At 35.9% G+C, this 20,826-nt stretch overlaps 1 protein-coding gene across 2 annotated transcripts; it reads left to right on the top strand.

Annotated features, from left to right (window-relative positions):
- The first annotated feature begins 913 nt into the window (after positions 1-913).
- LOC135090781 (trypsin-1-like) lies at positions 914-20,579 on the top strand. Of its 2 annotated transcripts, none has more exons than XM_063987851.1 (10): positions 914-1,060; positions 4,065-4,108; positions 4,312-4,382; positions 9,410-9,469; positions 10,160-10,328; positions 12,218-12,311; positions 17,301-17,481; positions 17,767-17,912; positions 20,105-20,225; positions 20,423-20,579. In XM_063987851.1, exons 1-10 carry the CDS (start codon positions 1,022-1,024, stop codon positions 20,476-20,478), a joined length of 981 nt encoding a protein of 326 aa, XP_063843921.1. In that variant the 5' UTR covers positions 914-1,021; the 3' UTR covers positions 20,479-20,579. The 2 variants fall into 2 exon arrangements, with proteins under 2 accessions (XP_063843921.1, XP_063843920.1); XM_063987850.1 differs by having other exon boundaries at positions 919-1,060; positions 9,407-9,469.
- Positions 20,580-20,826: the final 247 nt, after the last annotated feature.

Raw genomic sequence — 20,826 nt, 5'->3', positions numbered from 1 at the left:
CAGCCAACTCCGTTTAGGGGGATTTTGAGGAGGGATTGGAGCGATAGGACAAGATACAGATATGAGATTGTGATCAGAAGAGCCCAAAGGAGAACAGGGGGTGACATTATAAGCAGTAGGTTAGGAAAAGGTCAAGAATGTTGAGCGTATCTCCTAGATGGTCAGTAGATTGTACCAATTGTTGGTCATGGAGGATAGTAAATTTGAAGCCTAGGTGACCAGGATGGTGAGTGAAGGGAGGGGAAAGCTAAAGCTGGTGGTGAACATTGAAGTCTCCAATAATGGAGGTTTCCTCAAAAGGGAAGAGTCAGAATGTGTTCCTCTTTGGATGTTAATTAGTCAAAGAATTTCTTATAGTCTGAGGAGTAAAGCGAAAGGTATACAGCACAGATAAATTTAGTTTTAGAGTGACTCTGTAGTCGTAGTCAGATGGTGGAAAACTCAGAAGGTTCAATACATATATATATATATATATATATATATATATATATATATATATATATATATATATATATATATATATATATATATATATATATATATATATATATATATATATATATATATATATATATATATATATATATATATATATATATATATATATATATATATATATATATATATATATATATATATATATATATATATATATATATATATATATATATATATATATATATATATATATATATATATGTATATATATATTGAAATACATTTATATTGTATAAACGAAAACGAAATTCTTTCCAGAAATCTGAATTTTTAATGTACAAACCTAACTCATTGACATATGAAAAGGACATCCATTTTATACATTTAAAAATGGGTATATAGCACAAACTGAGTTATTTAAATATCAAAAGTATATTCACTTCACACTTGAATAGGAAGGAAAATTGAAAGACCAACTGATGGATATTTAAGTCCAGGGCAGCTGTCGTTCACTACCTTTCTTTGCCAACAGTGTCGTGGCAGCAGGTTTCACCTCCATAGACATACGTGTGTTACCGGCGCCATGCGCTTTACATTGCTGATTTTGGCGGTCTTCATGATGGTGAGTCACTTGTTATATCCTCCGCTGAGTAACTATAGCGAAGACATCAGTCGGCAATATTACATAACGTATATCTAGATCTTTTCTGCCACACTATTAGTGTTATGCTTTTAAATTGCGATTTTAAAACATTGCAATTCTTTAGCTGTCTAATAGCAGGAAATGTAATAATAGCAAACAGTGTCATTATCAATAACGCAACATACTTGACCATTGCCTCGTGACCCAACATAAGATGAAAAGAACTGTATGATTAATCATCGGTATTACACATTTCTTACTTTTAAAAATATAGAACATAAAAAATAAAGGAAGCTGCAAGAAGCCATCAGGGCTACACGTGTTTATATCTTTGTGAATTTTTTTTTTTTTCATTAACGGCCCCCTACATTGTAAATTTGAAGAACATCACAAAAATTTGTGTGTTTACCTTATCTATCAACTTTATGGTTTCTGTAGATCCATGAAAGCTGCATACAATTTTTCATCCTTTCATAAACTGTTGTTTATTGTAAATTTAATTGCAAAATATGATCCACACAGACATTTCATTTTCAGGAACCTCCTTGGGTCTCACTGAGCTTCACCTCACTCACTCTCATTAGTCTCGGTCAAAAGTCTCATTAGACTCAGACAGTATATATATATATATATATATATATATATATATATATATATATATATATATATATATATATATATATATATATATATATATATATATATATATATATATATATATATATATATATATATATATATATATATATATATATATATATATATATATATATATATATATATATATATATATATATATATATATATACACATACATACATACTTCTTGTCCTATCCACTCCTACGCTGATGATACCACCCTGCACTTTTCCACGTCTTTTCATAGACGTCCAACCCTTCAGGAGGTGAACATATCACGCAGGGAAGCCACAGAACGCCTGACTTCTGATCTTTCTAAAATTTCTGATAGGGGCAGAGCAAACTTAGTATTGTTCAATGCCTCAAAAACTCAATTCCTCCATCTATCAACTCGACACAACCTTTCAGACAACTATCCTCTCTTCTTCAATGACACTCAAATGTCCCCCTCTTCTACACTGAACATCTTCGGTCTGTCCTTTACTTATAATCTGAACTGGAAACTTCACATCTCATCTCTAGCTAAAACAGCTTCTATGAAGTTAGGTGTTCTGAGACGTCTCCGCCAGTTTTTCTCACCCCCCCAGCTGCTAACTCTGTACAAGGGCCTTATCCGTCCATGTATGGAGTATGCTTCACATGTCTGGGGGGGTTCCACTCATACTGCTCTTCTTGACAGGGTGGAATCTAAAGCTTTTCGTCTCATCAACTCCTCTCCTCTAACTGACTGTCTTCAGCCTCTCTCTCACCGCTGCAATGTTGCATATCTAGCTGTCTTCTACCGCTATTTTAATGCTAACTGCTCTTCTGATCTTGCTAACTGCATGCCTCCCCTCCTTCCGCGGCCTCGCTGCACATGACTTTCTTCTTTCTCTCACCCCTATTCTGTCCACCTCTCTAACGCAAGAGTTAACCAGTATTCTCAATCATTCATCCCTTTCTCTAGTAAACTCTGGAACTCCCTGCCTGCTTCTGTATTTCCACCTTCCTATGACTTGAATTCCTTCAAGAGGGAGGTTTCAAGACACTTATCCACCAATTTTTGACCACTGCTTTGACCCTTTTATGTGACTGGCATTTCAGTGGGCATTTTTTTTTATCAGATTTTTGTTGCCCTTGGCCAGTGTCCTTCCTGCATAAAAAATATATATACATATACATATATACATAGATAAATAGAATAACTGCCTTCCTGTAGTCATTTAGCGATTCTTCCCTCTATCCCAGTTCGCACATTATAAGCATCAAACCACTACAACTTCCTCGCTATACTTTTTTTTTTTTCTACAGTTATTCTATGTATGCCCATAGCTTTGCCACACTTTAACCCAACTATCGCTTTCTGAACCTCATCTTTACTAATTATTCGCTAAATATAGGTTCCATCTCCACCTGCTTTCATACCTATATTATGAATATTACTGCCTCCCTTACTGTTTCGTCTTTTCCACACACCTTCCATGGTTCCAGTATCTCTTTGCTACCTACAAGATCTCCATCCTCTCTCTTCATTCTCGTACTTCCATTCTCCTCTACTTACTTCCTTCCAAAACAACTTATTCTCATAACATCTTGCCATTTCAATCATGGTAATGTTCCAAAACCAGTACTGTTTTTTTTTCTGATAATTTTGGTTTCCTATGCCACTTTTTTTTTCTGCAACATTTTCTCGAAAGACGTGTTTTATTTTTTTTCTCTTTTAACAGCATTCGTAATCTCTTATTTCACCCCTGAGTTTTCTGTACCCCACCACTTATGGTGCTGCTATAGCCACTATATCCTTGAATACTTTAAAGACCTCTACATTTCATTCCCTCCAAACTACCGTCCTGCCTTGTCTTAGTCTTTCACATGCCTATTTTTTTTTTTTATACCCCTCTCTATTCTCCTTCCTGGCTAACATTTCACTAGCCAGTATCGTACTTACTTTTTCTCTCTTTATCAGTATTGGTATTATATTTCCATCTATCTTCCATTTTAATTTTAACTAATGAATAGTAGTCTGACATCACTCTCACAGAAAGAGCGTCAATCACATGTTTGTTTGATATATCATCATCTGCTTTTAATTTTCAATTATTTCTCTCATCAACAGTACACCACACAACTCTTCCTTTAACTCCCGCACCTCACCTCACTCTCATTTCCTTTAATGCAGTCAATCATTCCCGAACATTCCATGTGTGTCTCGTCATCGTCAGTGTTCACACATCATTCAGTTTGCCAAAAGAGGCAGGCAAACCCGTACGAACAACATTGATATTTTTTTTATCATTCAAATGTGTGTGCTAATATAATTATAAGTTATAACTAGTTAGCAAGACGTCATGCATATCCTTTGCAGTGCGGATGGGGTAACATCAACGGCCTCAAGATCCCTTTCGAAGAGTAAGTAATTTTTTTCCTCAACATCCATATCAATTTGTATGAAAAAAATAAATAAATAAATAAATAAGATAGCGAAAAATAGATGCCGACACGTTCATTCATAATCAATACACAATAAAACTTGCCTGTGCTGCAGCTTAGTATTTATTTCACTTATACACAAATAATCCATTTACCTTCGTATGTTCTAGTGACTCTCATAGTTTCAGAGAGCTGTCGCCCTCCGAAACCAACCTCTCGGGTAGCGAAGGAGACTACATCGAACCAAAGGAAGGTGAGTCATAATTACACGTTCAGAATCTCTTGTAGCAAGAGTAATCATTTCCGCTCAAAGGATGATGTTTTGTGCTCATTGATTTTGATATATTGGTATCCTTTGTTAAGACTCATTAAATCAGAACTGTAAGACTTATGGATTAACACATATTATGAGACTTTGTGTGTGTGCAAGATAGGAAGTAGTAGATACCTGCCGAAACGATAATTACTTCGTGGGGTCTGAAGCACTGGATCAGCTGGGTGCTTAAAACTTACCATAACCCAACTGTGTCCTTGCTGAACATTTCCCTTTTTATCTCACAAAACAAAGGGGAAGTCACTGCCTACCTTCTAAACACAACTCTCTTCCTTCATACAAAACTGCATGGACTTTACTTCACTGAAAATTCTAAAGTAATATGGCGACTCCTTCACCAGACTCAGTCTCCATCTGGGGAGGGATTCACAAATGTCTCCAGGTCGGATTGCTCTTCTGATATCAACCCTATGTGTCTTGACACCTCTCCCAACATTTTGTTGTTTAGCTTCTGCAAGATTCGCGGCTTTAGATTAAAAAAAAAAAAAAACACCTCTGCTCTACTAAACCTCATTTTTTTTTTTCTCACTGAAACACAGGTGTTTCAGGTAACTGACAGTAAGTCCTTTTCTGTTCCCTCCTACTTCTGTATCCTCATTTTCAATCCAAACCTGTATGTTTCATCTGTGTGCCCAACGACTTAACCTGCTCTCCTACCAACGCTCTTGAATCTTTCGAGAGTTCTTTTCCTAAGTAGAGCACATTCTGACTCCCTTCCCTTTTCCGAAGAGATCCATTCTTGGAGACCAGAATGTTCACCACCAACTTTGGCTCTCCTCTCCCTTCATTGATCATCCTGGTGAATTAGTCTTCAACTTTGTAATCCTCGACGACCTAGGGCAACTAGTGCAACATCCTACTCTTATTCCTGACCGTCTTGGAGATACACCCAACATTCTTGACCGTTTCCTAACCTCAAATCCTTCTACTTCTTCTGTCTCCCTGTTTTCTCCGTTGGGCTCGTCCGATCATTATTTAATATCTGTATCTTGTCCTGTTGCTACAATTCTTCCTCTGGATCTTACAAAGCGGAGATGCCTCTGGCGGTTTGCCTCTGCTAAATGGAAGAACCTGATAAGGTATTATGCTGATTTTCCTTGGAATGACAATTATTCTTTGTCAGAGACCCGTCTCTGTGTGCTAAGCGCATAACAGAGGTAGTAGTCTCTGGCATGGAGTTATACTTTCATTATTCTTTCTCTCGACCTACACCTTGTAAATCTTAGTTTGACACAAACTGTTGCTGTGCTATACATGATAGAGAGATGGCTCACAAAAGGTGGGCCTTTCAATCACTTGAATCTCATGCGTTTTATATTTCGATCCGGAATCATGTCAAGTCTGTTCTCCAACTACCCAAAAATTTTGTTAATAATAGAATGTGTTAAAATCTTTCACTTTTTAACTCCCCCCGTGAATTCTGGTATCTAGCCAAAAACATCTCAATTAACTTTGCTTCTCCATCTTTCCCTCCTTTATTTCAACCTGATGGCACCACTGCCATCTTATCTATTTATAAAGCTAAATTATTCGCAGAAACCTTTGCTAAAAAATTCAACTTTGCTCCACCCTCTCCTCCACTCTCTAATTACTTCATGCTATGCATTAAAATCCTTCGTAGTGATGTGGCCTAAGCTCTCGGAGGAATTATTGACCTGAAGGGGTCTCTCATATTGTTCTCGAAAACTTGCACCTTGCGTAATGGAACTCTTTAACTTTTTTAACTTGCTTACATTCATTCTGTTCCTAAAAAAAAAACAGCGACCGTTCTGATAACTCAAACTATAGTCCTACTATTTTAATTTGATTTAATTTAGTGAAACCTTTGCTGATACCTTAGACATATCCAATTTTTAAATGAGTCTGGCTGAAGGCTTTAATTTCCAAACTAACCTATTGACAGTGTTGTTTCTTGGGGTTCTTTAATTTTTTTTTTTATTCATTAAGTTGAAAAGACTCCTGCCATAAGCATCAAAAATAAATAAAAAAAAAAAAGCTCACTGAGATGCTGGTCCCCGAACAAGGCCCGAAGCGATAGTAAAAAATTCGAGGATAACTTTTCTTCATTAACTTGTGCAACATTTGTGGTCTTAGATTATTTTATTTATTTATTTATTTTTATTTATTTATTTTTTTTTTTTTTAACCTTTAGAACACCACCTTTCCTCTACTAAACCTCATCTTCTTTTCCTCACTGAAACACTGGTGTCTGAGGCTACTGACAGTACTCCCTTTTCTTTTCGCTCCTGTTTTCTCTATCCTCATTTTAAATCCAAAGCTTGATGTTGCGTTTATGTGCGCAACGACTTAACCTACTCTGGTGCCCACGCACATGAGTCTTCTGAGTTTTCCACCATCTGGCTACGACTACAGAGTCACTCTCAAACTAGATTTATCTGTGCTGTATACCTCTCAAGTAACTCATCTGACTATAAGAAATTCTTTGACTAATTAAGTTTCAAAGTGGAGCACATTCTCTCTTCCCTTTTGCAGGGCTCTCCATTCTTGGAGACTTTAATGTTCACCACTAGTTATGGCTTTCTTCTCCCTTCATTGACCATGGTGGTGAACTAGCCTTCAGCTTTGCTATTCTCCACGACCTAGAGCAATTGGTGCAACACCCTACTCATCTTCCTGAATATCTCGGAGATATGCACAACATTCTTGACCTTTTCCTTATCTATAATCTTCTGCTTACGATTACCTTCTCTTTTTCGTTGGGCTCCTCCTATCACAGTCTCATATCTGTATTTTGTCCTGTTGCTCTAAGCACGCCTTAGAATCCCCCTAAGCGGAGGTGCCTCTAACGTTTTGTTTCTGGTAGTTGGGGAGGGGCAAGGGGCCTGAGGAGGTATTTTGCTGATATTCCTCGGAATGACTATTCTTTCCGTGTCTAAGATTCGTCTCTGTGTCCCGAGCGCATAATAGAGGTGACAGTGTCTGGTATGGATACGTGCATTTCTCACTCTTTTTCTCGACCTAAACCTCCCAAACCTCAGTTTAACACAGCCTGTTCTCATGCTATACATGACATAGAGGTAGCCCAGAAATGGTACTTAAGCCTTCTATCACCAAAATCTCATGCGCTTTACATCTCTGCACGGAACTATGCCAAGTCTGTTCTCCAGCTAACGAAAAAATCCTTCATTAATAGAAAGTGTCAAAATCTTTCAAGATCTAACTCACCTCGTAACTTCTGGTATCTAAAAAGGCTATCTATCCAAGGAAAAAAAATAAATAAATAAATAAATAATAATAAATAAATAAATAAATAAATAAATAAAAATATATTATATATAAAAATGATAAAATCTCAAATAACTTTTATTTTTCTTCTTTCTCTAATTTATTTCAACTTGACTGCTATCACATCCATTAGTAAAGCAGAACTCTTCGTTCAACTCTTATCTAAAAACTCTCCCTTGGATGATTCAAAGCTTGTTCCAACCTCTCTTTCACCCTCTGACTACTTCATGCTACCTATTAAAATTCTTCACAATGGTGTTTTCCGTGCTGTCGCTGGCATAAACCCACGGAAGGTTTGAGTCCCTTCTATTTTTTTCTCCGGAACTGCGCCTCCGTACTTACACCTTGCCTAATCAAACTCTTTCAACTCTGTCAAAATCTACCTTTCCTTCTTGGTGGAAGTTTAGTGTGTTCCTAAAACGGGTGGCCGTTCTAATTCCTCAAACTACCGTCCTATTGCTTTAATTTCCTGCCCATCTAAAGATTTTTAATCTATCCTCAACAGGAAGATTCTTAAACATTTATCATTTTACAACATTCAATCTGATCGCCAGTATTAATTCGTCACGTCTTCTCTACTGATGATCTTCTGGCTTTCCTTACTGAGTCTTGGTCATCCTGTTTTAGAGATTTTGGTGAAACTTTTTTTCTGTTGCCTTAGACATATCAAAAGATTTTGACAGTCTGGCACACAGCTTTGATTTCCAAACTACTCTCCTACGGCTTCTATTCTTCACTCTGTAACTTCATCTTATGTTTCCATTCTGACAATTTTTTTTTTTTTTCTGCCGTGATAGACGGTCACCGTTCTTCTCCTAAATCTATTAACGGTGGTGTTCCTCAGGGCTCAGTCCTGTCACCCTAGCTTTTCCTATTATTCACCAATGATCTAAATGAAACTTCTTTTCCTATTCACTCCTACACTGATGATACCACTCTGCACTTTCCAACATTTTTTAGTATATGTCCAACTCATGAACTTCCTGCCTTAATATGTATTTCTACTTTTCTATGACTTGAACTCTTTCAAGAGGAAGGTTACATAAGACTTTTCCTGTAATTTTTTTACTAGCGTTTTCGACTCTGTCCGTGGACCGGCACCTCAGTAGAACTTTTTTTTCTTTTATTGCAGTTTTGTTGTGTTTGGTCGGTGCCTCTTCTTCATTTTATATATATATATATATATATATATATATATATATATATATATATATATATATATATATATATATATATATATATATATATATATATATATATATATATATATATATATATATATATATATATATATACAGAACGACTTAAGCTTGTGCATTCCCGGTTCTCTATTATTGATGTTGTGATAGTTTTTCGGGTTGCTTAACAACGTTCAAGTTCAGGCTTTCCACACTCAAGCAATGACTATTTCAACAATAAATTTGACAAAGTATTTTTTTTAAACATTTGCATTGTATTTATGATAGTAATTCTCGTGTTTGCCTTAAACTTATGAACCAAAAGGCGTTTCGACAAGGCAGCACATGGCCTTCAGTATGAATTAGATTGCATTGTTGTGGTTTGATTGTCTTCTTCAGACCGTTCTTTAGGAAAATTTCTTACAGGTTTCCTTATCTAATATATGTTGTAGAGGCTACCCCTGCAGTTCATCTGTTTTTTTTTTTTTTTTTTTTACCTTTCTTTGTTTTCTATTTCAGCAGCAATCTCGAGCCGATTCATAAAGAACGACGAGGGCACTCAGTCGCAGAAGGCCAATTGTGGTAAGCTCAATACATAACTCACATTGGAATGATCATTCTTCCAGTCTTTGCATACTTTAATGTAATTGTAAAAAGAAACGCTTCCTGTGGAAGCCAAATGATGCCAAGCATTTGGGCTGTAACTGCATTTCACTATTTTATTATTAAAAAGTAAATCGCATAGCTGTGTTTGTGTGAGAATAGCGGTAAAAAATACCAAGTGATAAGAGAGAGGATAAGACAGTCAGTCATTTAGAGAAGAAGAGCCGATAAGATTCCAGTATATATATATATATATATATATATATATATATATATATATATATATATATATATATATATATATATATATATATATATATATATATATATATATATATATATATATATATATCTTGAGGTTTTACCAAAGAGTACTACATCATATAAAGTAGCAAAGCTCTTGTCCCTGGAATAAAGACTAGCAATTTTCAAAAATGTTGTGGAGGATTGAAATTGTGATGGTTATTTAGTGACACTCATTAGGAGCAACACACCTTGCGCATACTAGTAACTTTCGGTGCCAAAAACTTGCGGACATATTTCACGCTGGGGACATTTACTCCAAGAAGTACATTGTGTCAGGAGATTGAGAGGTGCAGATGAACTCATAAATAACTCACCTCTAATAAAGCAGCGCTAACATTGATTTCACTGTTTAATCATCTGCAGTGTGTGGCCGGCGCAATACAGTCACCAGAATTGTGGGAGGCCAGCAAACTACCGTACACGAGTATCCTTGGCAGGTTGCACTCGTCTCCAAGTATTCAAATAGACCTTTCTGCGGTGGTTCCATCATCTCCGATGTGTGGATTCTTTCTGCAGGACACTGTGTAAATAGGTAAGAAAGCAAAGATTAAGTAGCACAAAAAAACGTAGAGAATTTCAGGTTTGAAAAAAAAAAAAACTATGAAGATATTCATTAGATTTTTGCAATGATGAGATGATCATAGTAGGAGTAAGTTAAAAGTCCAGTGCAGCGAAGCTAGGCGAAGAAGTGGGAAAACATACAGTTTTTAAATTTACTTTGAGGCAGACGATGTTAAAAGCTAAGTAAGGCACATCGTCCATTATTTATTTTGTGGGTGTTTTCTATTTTTCGTATAGTTTTCTGGAGGTATTCAGGAAGTTTCCTGAGTATTTGTCCATATGGCGACGTTTTTTGGATCTTCCTAGATCCATCTTCAGGCTAAGCCTGATCGGCCTCAGTTTAACGGTTTAAAAGTTTATTCAGAAAGGGGGATAACACTATAGGGGTAGGGGGAGGAAGAGGTACAATAGTGGAAGATAGGGGATAAATGTTGGTGAAAAACAAAAAGACAGTAAAAGAGGTCGGCGTCTGGTGAGCGGGCTGTTTATATACTGTCTTGGGCCTCTTGGCGAATCACAGCGACGGGAGAGGGCAGAGCTAAGCGTGGTGACTGGCCCGTCTGTGTCAACTCATGACTAGCTGTGCTCCTTTGTGTCTTGCTGTGGGAAGTACTTGGAAGTTATCTGCTTGCCTGTTGATTGTAGGTATCTTTGTTGTTATGTATATTGCTTCTAGGAAGATGAGAGTCGATAGACACTTTCTCTGTCAAGTACTGTTGTTTTACTTTCCAAATCTTGACGAGTGAGGCTTGAGTTGTGCTTGGCAGCGTAGTAGTCTTTATTAGCGCCGTTGGATAGGTGGCAGGTGAGAAGCCAAGATAGGGAGGTCCTCGTCATTCCAATGTAAGAATTTATTTATTTATTTATTTTTTATGTAGGAAGGAAACTGGCCAAGGGCAACAAAATGGGGCCCACACTCCTCACTGTTGCAAGTGTGTTGGTAAATGACGTGGTGTTCCTTTAAGGGCGTCTTGGTTGTGCTGGGTGAGTTTCGGAGTAGTAGATGGGATGACTTTCTTGTTTAATAGTAGATGATAAGTTTGATCTGTTGCTCTGCGTTGGTAGGGTGCACGTTCTTGTTTATTATGCTTATTATTTCTTCGTCTATCTTGTGGCCAGTTGACATGAAGTTTCTGTAGAATAACTTAATGGTTTTGTGCTTCTCCTGTGCTTCGGTATTTTGCTGCTCATTTCATTTATTCATATACGTCTTGATGACTCTTGATACGTCGGAGTTACGGTACCCGTTTTTAACGAGTACTTATCAAGTTTACTAAAGTAGCTGTAATCATAGGAAAAAAAAACAGTACAATCGCAAGATATGCAAACAGCGGTAGTGAGCGAGCTATTCACGACAGGCTGTGAGACTGATAGTCTGTATGAGTGTCCCTGCCCATGGGAGCTGTAGTCGATATATAGACGAATAAGATCTTTCTATGGAGAGAGATATTGGAGGGAGGAAAATAATTGGAGACGGCGACACAAGACATATAATCAATATAGCTGTTTTTAATGAGGAATGAAATGTGGAATTTCCTCTTAGGTTTTTACAATGTAGAAGAGGATAGTTAAGAATCGTTGAAGAAAAATGTAAGACGATCAGAAATTAGTAACAGAAAATTACTGCTGGGCCTGATACTTCATCACTACCACCAGTGCTTTGTATACAATACAGGTGTCACATTCAATAGACAACATGACTCATTATAATGACTAAAGACATAAAAGGCATTATTTTTTTTCCCTACGTAGGCTTCTTCTGATCTAACAAATGTTATAGCATACTACGAATGATGGAAAATGTATGTTTGCAGAATTTCACATCCATAATAGTATAACAGTGACATGATATTTCCCCAGTAACACTAAGAAAAATGTCAGAGTCGTTATTGGGGAACACAAATGGGACTCAAGTTCTGAAACCTCCATCACCAGCAGGCGTGCATTAAGCCAGGTAACTTCTGTGAATTACTTATAAGCTAATACTCTCAAGAAATCTCTGGGAAAAGAAATACGTAGTTTTCCAAATTCAAAGTTTTAAATAATCAATGAATTAACTAATTTAATAAAAAAAAAAAAGTAAATTAGGAAAATAAAAATGAACACATAAGTAAAACATTAATAATGACAATAATATTAATGATAATAATAATAATAATAATAATAATAATAATAATAATAATAATAATAACAATAATAATAATAATAATAATAATAATAATAATAATAATAATAATAATAATAATAATAATATTATTATTATTATTATTATTATTATTATTACCACTACTACTTCTACCACTACTACTTCTACTACTACTACTACTACCACTACTAGTAATAATAATAACAACAACAACAACAACAACAACAGTAGCAACAACAACAACAACAACAACAACAACAACAACAACAACAACAACAACAACAACAACAACAACAATAATAATAATAATAATAATAATAATAACAAAAGAGTATAACTGTCATGACATCCCCATCGTCAACTTTTTTTTCATAAATATCTGCAACATTTGCGGTGTTAGATCTAATTTTCAATCTGTAAAACACCAGCTCTTTGCTACTAAATCTCATTTTTTTCTTTTCTTTTTTCTTTTTTTTTTTACTGAAACACAGGAGTCTGAGGCAACTGACATTAGCCCCTTTTCTTCTCCTTCCTACTTTCTCTATCGTCACTTTCAATGAAATGCTGGATTTTGCATCTATGTGCTCACCGATTCAACCGACTTTCGGGCCAAGGTTCTTGAATTTTCGGAGTATTCCACTATATGGCTACGTCTTCAAATTTACTCTCAAACTAAATGTATTTGTGCTGTATACCTCTCATCTAGCTCCTCTGACTATAAGAAATTCTTTGACTACTTACCTTTTAAACTGGCACACATTCTGACTTTTCGAATTTGCAGATATCTTCATTTTTGGACACTTCAATGTTCACCACCAGTTTTAGATTTCCTCTCCCCTCACTGACCATCGTGGTGAACTAACCTTTATTTTTTTTCTATCCTCCACGACCTTGACCAATTGGTACAACATCTTACTCGGATTAGAGGGTAGGAAAAAATCAAGAATGTTAGGCATATCTCCAAGACGGTCAGAAGACCGTCTTGGAGATATGCCTAACATTCTTGATTTTTTCCTACCCTCTAATCCTTCTGTTTCGGTGATTCCTCTGGTCCCTCTGGTCACAATCTGATATCTGTATCTTATCCTATCGCTTCATTCCCTCCCGAGGATTGTCCTAAGGGTAGGTGCCTTTAATGTTTTGCTTCTGCTAGTTGGGAGGACCTGAGCAGATATTTTCTAATTTTCCTTGGAATATCTACTGCTTCTATGTCAGAGACCCCTCTCTGTATGCCAAACGCACAGCAGAGGTTATAGTGTGTGGCATGGAGACGTACGTTCCTCACTCTTTTTCTCGACCTATAGCTTCCAAACCTTAGTTTAACACACTGTGTTTTCGTGCTATACATGATAGAGAGATAGCCCAGAATAGGTACTAGAGTTTTCCATCAACAGAATCTCGTGCACTTTATATTTTTGCACTTTATATTTTTGTCTCCTTTTCAACTAGCCAAAAATTCCTTCATTAAAAGAAAATCTCAAAATTTTTCATTATCTAACTCCCCTCGTAATTTCTGTCTATTCTTTCCCTCCTTTATTCTAACCCTTTATTCTAAGATATCAGCACTGTTATCGCATCTGTATCTAAAGATAATCTCCTCGATCAAAATTTTGCTAAAAAGTATACCTTTAATGATTCAGGGCTTAATCCTCCCTTTCCTCCACCCCCTGACTACTTCATACTATCTGTTAAAACTCTTTGCAATGATGTTTTCCATGTTCTCGCTGGCCTAAATTCTCAGACTTGATGAGTCACCTTCCAATGCTCTCCGAAACTGCGCTTCCGTGCTTGCACTTTAACGAGTCAAACTCTTTCAACTCTGTCTGTCAACATCTACCTTTCTTTCTTGCTGCAAGATAGCCTACATTCAGTCTGTTCCTAAGGTTGACCGTTCTAATCCCTCAAACTATCGTCCCATTGCTTTAATTTCCTGCCTATCATTTTTTTTCTTTAATCTCTCCTCAAAAGGAAGATATTTAAATATCTATCACTTCTCAACCTTCGCCATTATGTGTTCTACTGTTCATCCGGCTTTCCTTATTCAGTCTTTGTCATCCTCTTTTAGAGATTTTGTAAAACTTTTGCTATTGCCTTAGATATATCAAAACTTTTTAATAGAGTTTGGCACAAAGCTTTGATTTTCAAACTACCCTCTTACGGCTTCTATCATCCACTCTGTAACTTCACCTCAAGTTTCCTTTCTGACCGTTCTATAGCTGCTGTGGTAGACGGTCACTATTCTTCTAAATCTATTAACAGTGGTGTTCCTCAGGGTTCTGTCCTGTCACCCACTCTTTTCCTACTATTCATCAAAGATCCCCTAACCAACGTTCTTCTCCTATCCACTTCTATGCTGATGATACCACCCTGCTCTTTTCCAAGTCTTTTTGTAGAAATCTATCCCTTCAGGAAAGAAATAGCTCGCGCAGGGAAGCCACAGAACGCCTGACTTCTGATGTCTCTAAAAATTTCTGATTGAGCCAGAACAAATTTAGCATTGTTAAATGCCTGAAAAACTCTATTCTTCCATTTATTAACTCGACACAGTCTTCCAGACAAGCATTCCCTGTTTTTCAGTGACACTCATTTGTCCTCCTCTTCTACTCAGAACATCCTTTACTGTCTGTCTGTCCTTTACTTATAATTTAAACTGAAAACTTCACAGATTCTATGAAGTTAGGCGTTCTGAGACGTTTTCTCCAGTTTAACTCACCCATCCAGATGCAAACTTTGTACACGGGCCTTATCCGTCCATTTATGGAGTATGCTTCACCTGCCTGAGGATGTTCCACTCATACCGCTCTTCTAGACAGGGTGGAGTCAAAATCTTTTCGTCTCATCAACTCCTCTCCTGTAGCTGACTGCCATTGGCCTCTTTCTCATCGCCGCAATGTTGCATCTCTTGCTATCTTTTTACAATTTTTTTTTTTAGGCTAATTGGTCTTCTAATTTTGCTAATTGAATGCTTCCTATCCTCACATGGCTTCGCTGCACAAGACTTTCTTCTTTCTCTCACCCCAGTTCTATCCACTACTCTAATGCAAGAGTTAACCCGTATTCTCAATTATTCATCCATTTCTATGGTAAATTCTGGAAGTCCCTGCCTGCTTCTGTATTTCCCCATTTCTATTATTTGAATTCCTTCAAGAGGGAGGTTTTAAGACACTTGTCCTTCAATTTTTGACTACATGTACTGTTTTGGACCCTATTAGCGTACCGGCATATCAGTGTGTCTTATTATTATTTTTGTTGTTGCCTTTGGCTGGTGTCCCTTTTACATAATAATAATAATAATAATAATAATAATAATAATAATAATAATAATAATAATGATAAATAACTATTAAATAACTATTCTTCTATTCAAGTTTTCTTTCTGGTCGTTCTGTTAAAATAACCGTGACGTTCCTCTGGGTTGTGTCACCCACTCTCTTCCTACTATTCATTAATAATCTTTTAAACCAAACTTTTAAACAAACTCCTATCCACTCCTACACTGATGATACCACCCTGCACTTTTCCACGTCTTTTCTTAGGTTTCCAAATCTACCGGGATTAAACAGCTGAAGCAGTGAAACCACATAACGTCTGAATTCTGATCTCTCTAAAATTTCTGAGTGGGGCACAACAAAATTAATATTGTTCAATGTCTCAATAACTCAGTTCCTCAATATATCAACTCAACACAATCTTCCAGATAACTATCCTCTCTTCTTCAGTGCCACTCTTCTACATTGAATATTCTGGGTTTGTTCTTCACTAGCAATCTAAACTTGATTTTTCGCATCTTATCTCTAGCTAAAAAAGTTTCTTTGAAGTTAAGCATTCTGAGGCGTCTCCAGCAGTTTTTTTGTTTTTTTTTTTAATGGCCGACTCCCTAAAGAGGTTTTAAATATTCATGATTTTCATACGTTTGAAACGTATGGGTGGGACAGGGGTTAAACTGTATGCTGGTCTTCTAGTCAGAGAAGGATCGAAGGCATTTTGTCTTATCAACCCTTTTCTTGAATTTGTTTGTTTTCAGTTTCTCTCTCATCGCCGCAGTGAACCATCTTTTCCTATCTTCTCTCGCTATTTTCACTGTAACGGCTCTTCTGATCCTGCTCATTGATTGTCTCTCCTCCTCACTTTTTCTCATCCCTATTTTCTCTTTCTTTGTAATGCAAATTAGCGTTAACAAATATTCTCAATCATTCATGCCTTTCTAGTAAAATCTGGAACTCCTTTTCTACTTCTGCATTTTCTGCTTCTGTATTTCCTATTTCTTATTAATTTAACTTTTCCAATAGGAAGGTTTCGAGACACTTATCCTCCAGTTTTGGATCACCCATTTGATTTGGGAATGCCACCTCAGTAGGTCACACACACACACACACACACACACACACACACACACACACACACACACACACACACACACACACACACACAAAAGAAAAAAATCTCTCTCTCTCTCTCTCTCTCTCTCTCTCTCTCTCTCTCTCTCTCTCTCTCTCTCTCTCTCTCTCTCTCTCTCTCTCTCTCTCTCTCTCTCTGTGTTGCCCTTGGCTTTTGTCCTTCTTACATGAAAGTAAAGAAAAATATTATTGTTTTTGTATTTCCATTATTACTATTATTATTATTATTATTATTATTATTATTATTATTATTATTATTATTATATACTAGCAAGTTTCACGAAATATATGTGAATCATGAACCTAAAATAAGTCAAATAAAAATTGAAATTGAAGTAAAGTTCTTCGCCCTATATAATCAGTACTACTATAGCTGAATCTAACTTTTATTCCATGACAGGTTCTTAGGCATAAATATTACAGTTCCTCCACACTGAACCACGATATTAGTTTGCTGCGGCTTGCTGATCCCATCGTGTTCCCCAGTAATAATAAGATTGCTCCAGTGTGCATCCCGTCTGCAGATAATCTTTACGAATCCGTGAATGCCATCGTCACCGGCTGGGGAACACTCTATTCAGGTAAGCCTGTGATAAAATAACATTGGGATAAGATGAAATTTTTAGTTGATACATGCTGAATCTGAAATGCCAACAGGCAGAAAGAAAATTGTATATATTCAGCAATAAGTGTGTGAAAATGTATGGTATAAATACTTAAAAAATTAATTGAACATCACAGCATGAGTGCAATATTTTTCGGTTCAAAACGTAATTATTACGATCTCGAGATGATCAATAATTAGTAATACAAAATAATGAGGTTAAAATATAAGTGAATTAATGCCTTTGTGTGTTATTCTGAAGGAGGATATCAACCCACTACGCTTCAGGAAGTGACTGTACCCACCATGAGCAACAGCCAGTGCAAAGCAACATCCTATTCCAGCAGTAGCATTACTGATAACATGATCTGCGCTGGTTTATCACAGGGTGGCAAGGACTCCTGCCAGGTGTGTTCTAAGTGCCTCGATTCGTGTCCCGTGGAATAATAGACACTAGCGCCCGGTTCCGAACTATGTTTCGTGTAGTGTCTCAAAAACTCAATTTATTCACCTATGTCCTCGACAATTTTCTACATAATTATCCTTTATTCTCTAGTGACACTCACCTTTTCCAAAGCATTGCACATTCTTGGTATAACCTTCAGTACAGTTGCTTACTTTATATATGGTCGTTAATGTACAACTTTTCTCACTTGTTAAATTTTATTGCCAGTTTCATGGTGTCTTCTCTTCAGAACTTGCTAACTGCATATCTCCCCTATCCTCCGGACTCGCTTCACAATACTTTTTACTTATTCTCACTCGTACTTTGTCCATCACTCTAATGCAAGAGTTAAGCAGTGCTTTCACTCTTTATTCCGCTTTATTGTGTTTTTTTTTCTTTTCTTCTTTTTTTTATTTTTTGTAATCTGTGTAAATCGGCATTTTGTCTCTCCTACGATATGTCCTAATTGAATAGAGAGTTTTAAAGTATCTTCCATTCCTGCAGCGTTTTTTTTTTTTTTCTTTTCTTTTCATTCTTTTCTTTTTTTTTTGTTTGTCTTTATCAAAAAAAAAAAAAAAAATGAAGGAACATTCAGGAAACTTCAAGAAGCCGTGAAACTTACACGTAATAGTCTTTGCTTGGAACATACCTACCTATTTCCACCTACAATTCTTATACATGAATTTATCTAATCTTTTTAAAAAGCTCTCTAATAACAATTATATATATATATATATATATATATATATATATATATATATATATATATATATATATATATATATATATATATATATATATATATATATATATATATATATATATATATATATATATATATATATATATAACGATAACAGTGTATATGTATCTAGTGACAAAAAAGTACCATCCCCTCAAACAGCTGCCACTACACTAAGACCAACTTAAACTAGACTACACATAGCCTAGTAGAAGGCATAAAACAACGAGAGCAGGTTACTCACAAGGTTGAAGCTTGCCTCTCCTTCCTCGCACACAGAGGAAACATACAACGCCAGTACTTATTCCAGACGCTGGAAAGGACTCGCACAAACACGTACTAAGGAGAAACAAAAAAGACTTACGCCACAATTATGAGGCTGTAATATCCTAAGAGCAAACCTCCCTCAAAACAGCATCCACCCATTGCTCAGCAGGATATTACTGCTGTTTGATTTTCATTGTAAATCTCCCTGACAAGTGTTCTACCTCTTTACAAACTAACAAGTCAGAGAAGACAAGGGACTACCAAAACACGAGCTACTACGTGACCAAAGCAAGTCTGGCTATTAAATCACACACACGGCCAAAACCATAACAACCAGTAGCAATTAACTAAAACACACTACATAAAAGAGACAGCTTGACTCTAATGAACGAAAAACACGATCAAGCAGACCTACTTGGCGCCCGATTTCAACAATGGAATCCAACGATACGTGCACAATAACGAGAATGCAAAAGACTTCTACTATCATACAGACCCCTAACCACGTGCCAATTCAGTATACTAAACCGTGAAGTGTGTGTGTGTGTGTGTGTGTATGTGTGTGTGTGTGTGTATATATATATATATATATATATATATATATATATATATATATATATATATATATATATATATATATATATATATATATATATATATATATATATATATTGCTATTAGCAAATAACTCAGGTTCAGCCGTTTTAACAGGACAGCTTTCCCTAGAGTATCTCCTTCTACCCTAGTTCGATCATAAACACGACAATTACAGCACTTTTTTGTGGTCAAAAACCGTCAAAACTGAGGTCGCCACTGGGCCTATAACTTCCTAGAAAGCAAAGATATTTAATTTCAGCGAAGATATAATCCAAATTACAAAAGAAAAACGGATAATCATGAGATTTATAGAAAATATTTTAAAGTTAATAAATGCTAAATTAGCCATCACATTTAATAAGATACTTATACGAGAAATATCTCTTATGTAGTATAGATAGATAGTAGAAAGATAGGTAATTAGGTAAATAAACACGCATTATATCACATTTTTATCTACATTTGTTGTAACTGAATCCAACATTACGTATTTCCTTCCATATATACTATTTTCTGTGGTTCTGTGTAGAAACGTGCTTTGCTTTCCAGGGCGATTCTGGTGGTCCTATGGTGACTTACAGAAATGGAGCATATGAACAGATTGGTATCGTATCTTGGGGATATGGGTGTGCTTCTGCCAATTACCCAGGAGTTTACACTCGAGTTAGCGGTAAGTAATCTTTTCCTTATATTCACTATCTGAACTGAGTATCATAATAAGAGCTATTTTTATTTGTATTTATTTATTTATTTATTTATTTATTTATTTATTTATTGGTATTCAATGATGCGTAGATATTTTTGGCCCACCACACGGTTTTGGAAGTAGATATTTATTAATTTTTTTTTTTTTTTTTTTCTGTACAGTTTACGTCGGAATTCTTAAACAGTTAATGACAGGGACCAATTCCTGCGGCCAATGAATGATCTTCTGTACCTCAGCTTCTGGCGCTGGCTTATGGCAAGAGTAATCTACTCAACAAAGAAGTGTAATACAACATTAAATGTAATAAAAATGTGTAATGAATAATGCATAATCCCCAATAACTTAAGGCTCCACATTTCCTTTTAAATTATCCTGTAGTTGCAGTTTTCAAAAGAAAACAGAAATAGGGAAGCCAGGAAAAAAAAAAAAAAAGTTAATTTATTGTTTGAAACTTATTGATATGCTTCTTTTTAAACATTACAAGTCGTTAGCATTAGAAAATACTGAAACACAAAGCTGATCCAGAGTTTCAAAGTGAAAGCAATGAAAGAGTGGAGATACTCTT

This window comes from Scylla paramamosain, chromosome 36 (assembly GCF_035594125.1).
Source record: "Scylla paramamosain isolate STU-SP2022 chromosome 36, ASM3559412v1, whole genome shotgun sequence".
NCBI lineage: Eukaryota > Metazoa > Arthropoda > Malacostraca > Decapoda > Portunidae > Scylla > Scylla paramamosain.
This window is presented reverse-complemented; position numbering and strand designations above follow the sequence as displayed.

Bases quoted from the DNA above. Each gene is read 5' to 3' on its own strand.
- LOC135090781 (XM_063987850.1), top strand. From the start codon at position 1,022: ATGCGCTTTACATTGCTGATTTTGGCGGTCTTCATGATG. The intron at 1,061-4,064 runs GTGAGTCACTTG...TATCCTTTGCAG, and splicing joins TTTTGGCGGTCTTCATGATG to TGCGGATGGGGTAACATCAA. The intron at 4,383-9,406 runs GTGAGTCATAAT...TTTCTATTTCAG, and splicing joins CTACATCGAACCAAAGGAAG to CAGCAATCTCGAGCCGATTC.